The following is a 6,185-nucleotide window of genomic DNA, read 5'->3' on the forward strand; positions in this document are numbered from 1 at the left end:
ATGTTATAATAATTAATTAACTTATACTAATAAATAGAAATTAGATATTATTAATTTATACAGAGTGAACCCGGAAATCTGTCACCAAACATAACTTTTTGTATCAATATAACCACGTTAAACGGTTACCTTTATAAAATCCGGACATTTTTTAAATCCGGACGCCAATCCGGACGCCAATCCGGACAGGTGTTTGAAATCCGGACTGTCCGGACGAAATCCGGACGTATGGTAACCCTATAAGACTATACCCTATTATATATTTTAACATTTATACAACATTTTACCTATTAAAAATAACAAATTTGTTATTACTATCATCAATTTCATAAAATATAGGTGTGCGACGACCTACACACTAATTTACGGTCCAGTATGCTACCTACACGGGCACACGGCTACACACTGTTATGGTCCAATACGTAAATAAATTCAACTAACTTTTTTTTATTCTACTTTTCAGTGTCGTCAATAGCTATATTGATTCAGTCTGTATTGTTGTGCAACGTATTTTTCATATCAGTCAAAAAGCCCATAATGACAAAATTGTGATAAAGAAATCTGTGGATTAACACAATTTTATCGGTAGGTCGAGTAACATTTGTAGGTCCCATATTGAACAGTAACCTGACTTAAAGTTTAAATCCAATCCATCGCTTAAAAATAAAATATCACAGTTAGGTTAAGTTTTACTAAACTAAAATAATATATCGTATAAGTAGGTGGACATAAAGAAAATAACACGCCGATTCTACCACCGATGGTCTCTTACAGTCCTGCCTCATTTTAAAATATCTTTGTCCATTGTTATTGTTTGTATTAAAAAATGATCTTATTTTCTTAGTGTGATTAGGCACAAATTGTAAATCTTCTTTTAATAAATAAAAAATTATCCTGGCATATAAATAACAATTAGTTTATCTATTTATAGAAAGATTATAACCATCAGTGAACATCAACAACTGTCGACTAATAGTTAGTACTTATACTAGTTTAAACTTATTTTAATATACCGTAGAGTCTAGATAACTCGAATTTCAAGGGAAATATCAATAAATTCGAAATTTGTGTATTTTACGTGAATTAATGGTATGCTCAGTATTATAGTAGATTAGTAGGTTGTAGGTATATAGTACATTGTACATGTACAGATAGACAGATAGTATATAGGTACGTCGTACTTACTCGTACATAATATCATTTGGTTGAATAAGTGGTTATTGGTTAATGGTTAAGTGTACAAAGCAAAACTATTTAAACTCCAGTTAAATGAAGGAAAAGCTTTGTTCTCGTAATGATTATTCGTCAATAATAATCGCCGTGTCTAGACGTCCGACCATGGTCTGTAAGAATATGTAAGATAAGGGACGAGAAAACCATAGTCGTTTAGATAAAGAACACTGGACAATTATTATACACGAATAACCATTAAACAGTACCGAGTACCTTTATTTGAATGTTGGGGGTACAATGAACTTTGTACTTTCTATATTATAATAATATAGTAAATGCTACTTTTACCGTTTAGTTGTACAATTGGGAAATCAAACATTTTGGTTTTGAACTGATTTTAGCCTGCGTTTGGCTTTTTTCAGTTTTTCTGTAACTGGAGTAGGCATACCATGTATTATTCAGTCCTGCACTTAATTCATATTCCGGTGGGTACTGCGCTAAGATTGGAGTCACTGGAGAACGTATCTAAATTCTAAGTAACATATAAATAATGTTATAACATAGGTGTATGTATTATATTTATAATATAGGTATTTCTTAAATCCCTTGGCTCGTATTCACATTTTTCTTCTTTGTAAACGTATATTAATTTGTATTACCAATAATAATTATTCAATACTGTTATTATTTGTAAGTGAATGGGTAGCACGTGGCATTCCGCAATAAACGAATGTTTATAAGAAACCACTTAAATAGGTATCAATGTGTAGGTTATAGCCTATAGGTGGTAATATACTCGTATTATACTTATTCTAATGCGGCGATCCGGCACCCGTGGTACGGCCCAATATAGATACGGCCGAATAACTCATTACTCAAACTGTATTAAGATACGTTAATCGTTATCATAAATTTTCGACATTATTATTGGTGAATAATGTTACTATCTTAATTTCAAAAAATACAAGGACATTCATGCATTTTATTATTTTATTTCTTTTCTCAACGAAGTTTTTGTGCCATGTGGTTTTCCTTCGTCTTAACTTCATTTCTTTTTAATTTACCTTAAATTATCACTCAATAGGTTTTTTATTATTTTATTTCCTATAATATTCTTTTTTATATAATATACTATTAAATCCAGGTACTCCGACTTCGGTATCGATCTCTGGTTGGCAACTCTACCATTTCAGTAATCGTCGTATAACACTCCACTGAGCCTGGTAATTGGATGTGTTACAACTGTCCAACCATCATATACATAAGAGTGACTGTAGCGATTGCTCTAGATTGGAAATTTTACCAATGCATGAACCCATAACCATGCCTGGAGAGTTATTTTAAAATCTACCTAATCACTGGCGTGCGTCACCTATCTAGAAGTATTACTATTTACTGGTAGCTACTTTATCGCAAGATATACTGGGTTATAAATTTATAATATCAATGAACCAAACTACCTCTTAAATGAAAATAAAGATATCAGTTAAAGTAATATGTAATAGTGAAGAAAGATAGAACCTATCTTAAAAAACGTAGGTCATTAAAATATAAGTATTGATAGATTCTAATAATAATTGAATGTTACAGTATACTTAGTATAATGTTGTATTATTATTACACACCGTATTAAGAATTGTACATAAATTCGAGATTTACAATGTAAAACTATAATCTGTTCAGCAAGAGAGCATGCTGTGGCCCGACGAAAATCAGTACTTAGTGAAACAGGTCTCGTTTGACTGGTGTTGAGCGATGATACGTTGAATCGGAATGCTCTCTCGCTAGATAGAAAATAATACCTAAGACTGATATTCACAGATGACAGATCTACTGGTAAAAGTTTTCAAACAATTAAAATTATTATAGTATTTTATTTAAATATGACCTTAAGATATAATTCAAATTACATTTTGCACAACTATAGGTATATATAATTTATTATACTTTGCCACTTAGGAAATTAGTTAAAAATGTGTAATTTTTATTTTAAATAGTTATTTTTTATCTTTCTCCATAAACATGCAATATGTTCACCAAGGATAAATCCCAATTTTTCGTTTAATTCTTTTTGTATAAGTAATTATGTCTTCAACTAGGTCATCGGAATGTTCCTTTATGAATATTTGCGCATTGTCAGAATTTGTCGGACAACCTGTACAAAACAAAATATATAGGCTAGTTAAATAAAAAAATAAAATCTTTAAATAGCTATGCACGTGGATACACGCACCTATCGTGTCTCGTAGAAATTGTACTACTAGACTACTCTGTAGATTTAATGCCGTCTGAGCATCCAACTTCTTCAGCATTTGCAAGTCTAACCAATAACCATGTATGAAAGGTGTATCTGTCGGACTTTCGTGAGTGGTATTCTTCAATGTGTACATTTTCCGAATACCTTTGGAACAGAAATACTGACGAATCAATCTTAGATTGGCTGGTATGTGGAATGTGTGAGTGTTGATGAACAACATTGGTTGTTGAATGTTCAAAAATGACTCTGATTTTATCGGAAACATCCAACCGTCGATAATTATAACAGCTCTAGATTTAAACAAATAATTTGTATTTATATTTTTAACACTAAAATAACATTTAATATATTATGAAATTAAGGAAGATATAGATTATAGGTGCATACCAACCTAATGTTGAGCTATGTTTAAAAAGTTGTGTATAAATTATAATTTAATTTACTTAATAATGGTATGTACTAGGTGTTTATGATATAATACTGATCATCATATTTTTTTTAAATGTAAATAAAATTTAAAAATAGTCATTATTTGCCTGAGTTATTTTAGTTGATACTATAATTTTGTAGAGAAGTTAAAGCTATTGAGAACTTATCACATTAATTAATATTTTTTTAAGTTGGTATACTCATACCTATCTTCCTAAAATGTTTTTTAAATTTTATATTGCACTAGTAGGTACTTATTAAGATCATATTTTTGGATTTAGAATATATTTTGTGAACCACCGTAAAATTTGTGGTCTTAGATAATTAATAGTTTAAGATAAAAATGATAGTTATAAATAATAATAATAATAATAATAATAATAATAATAATATAAATAAATAAATGAAATCGAATGATGACTTTCTTTGTGTAGTAATTTATATCTATATAATACTTAGGTAGGTATTACATAATAATACACTTACTGATAGCGAGAGTCATAACATGCATTATACATTGCGGTTGCGCCTCCAAATGAAAATCCAGATGTTATTATTTTGTTTACATTAATCTTACCCTAACACAAATGACAATCACACAATAAAATATAATACATTAAAAATTAAAATAATGATTTAAGCAAATTTGTGTTTGTAAATGCATAAATCTGTACTTAGATAGGTACTATATATTACTATAATAGGTATACCTACTGCAGTTACATCATCTATAAAACACTAATATATTGTAGTATAGTACTTACATTGAATTGATTCAAATCAAACGATGACTTGAGTACGTTCTTCACGTAACCACCTGCATTAATGTCTAAAAATGTATTCAGAAGTTTAGTGCATTCTCTATGCCGAACTTTCAACTAAATGAACATACCGACATGTTGGATTTTACATTATAGAACATATTTAAGATGATTTATAATATAATATTACTTGGCTATTTTTTAGGATATAATTATCCGTGTTGTAGGTTTTATGAAAAAGTCGATGTTTGACCCACGTGGGATTATCCTGCTCTGCGCTTTCTGGAGAATCATAGTAATAGGTAGCAGGCGATGATTTGTCTCTAACCCAAAATAAAATGTCACAGGGTGTTAAACACAATTTATTCCAACAAGATAATATTTTTGAAAAATGTAAACAAGATAGGTAGGTAAACTCGACTTTAATATGTTCAAAAACACAAAAGCTTACTTTGTAATAAGTGTTTACTGTTAAATTAATTGAAAAAATTGACATTTAAAATTTTGAAAGCGTTACTGGATGTTCCAATTGGACTTTTCCAAACTTTTTCCATATTTCCATACATTCATAAGTATTCAAAGTCTTAAAAATGGGTTACTTTAATTTTATTGAATAACTAACCTGTGTTCAATGGCAGCGACTATAAATCCGTGTGACGCCAAAGTGTTACAAAATTCCGAGCAAACGAATCTCGTCGCTGCATAACCGTGTGAAAAGATGAGAAAGGGATACGATTGTTCTTTATCCGATAACGGTGCATCACTAATAGTCGGTATGTAATAGGGTGCTGTAACGCCGAAATTAATAATATTATTTAAAAATAATTTTTTGACATAGCCGCCTTTGGCGCCTCTGTTATTCAATATATTCATACGACAGTGATAATTTGGTTTAGCCACTTCCCACCCATCATTATAATAAATTCAATGTTATAAAATTAAAAATGAATTTTCATTCGTGTTATAATGTTAAACGAATAATTAAGAACAATAAATTCAACAATTACTAATAAACATAATACATTATAAATAAACTTAAAAATCCTAGTTCCAGCACTGTCTACATATTAGTAATACCTAAACCTAAATATACTAAAATATATGAATATAATATAATTAATTAATATAAATAGTTATATTAAAAAATAAAAAGTCATTGCTGACAAGGTCATCATAATCCTATTAAAAAAGAAACTATTTAAAAGAAATTATTTTATTGCTCTTTTAAGTCACAGAAAATGTGAAATACACACTAGTGCTGAACTACTACTATACTCCTGCCCCTTCGAGAGCTCTACTTTGCGGCGACCAAAATTCGTCCAATCTCGTGCATTCCCATCGCTAAACCTGCCGGCTAGGTGGTAGAGTGGGAGAAATTTGAGAACGAAAACGCGGAGCTCTTTCATTTGGATGCGCGAACGAGTAGTGCTCTCTCAGTGGCACGAGTATACAAAAGTACCACCTACTTATATGTTCTAAACTTCTAAGCTCTAAAGCCTATATAATATATACATAGTCTATAGAACCCGAGATACCTATTAGACATATTGGTATTTATATTCAAT

The 6,185-nt window shown here is 30.1% G+C and overlaps 1 protein-coding gene across 1 annotated transcript; it reads right to left on the minus strand.

The window, feature by feature from the left end:
• Positions 1–2,765: 2,765 nt before the first annotated feature.
• Positions 2,766–5,686, minus strand: LOC111037164 (platelet-activating factor acetylhydrolase-like). The gene is made up of 6 exons (XM_022319553.1): positions 5,243–5,686; positions 4,811–4,943; positions 4,624–4,737; positions 4,346–4,437; positions 3,407–3,720; positions 2,766–3,328 (listed from the first exon to the last, which is right to left on the minus strand). The coding sequence occupies exons 1-6, from the start codon at positions 5,491–5,493 to the stop codon at positions 3,207–3,209; spliced, it is 1,026 nt and encodes a 341-aa protein (XP_022175245.1). The 5' UTR covers positions 5,494–5,686; the 3' UTR covers positions 2,766–3,206.
• Positions 5,687–6,185: the final 499 nt, after the last annotated feature.

Source organism: Myzus persicae, unplaced genomic scaffold (assembly GCF_001856785.1).
Source record: "Myzus persicae strain clone G006 unplaced genomic scaffold, MPER_G0061.0, whole genome shotgun sequence".
In the NCBI taxonomy this organism is placed as follows: Eukaryota; Metazoa; Arthropoda; class Insecta; order Hemiptera; family Aphididae; genus Myzus; species Myzus persicae.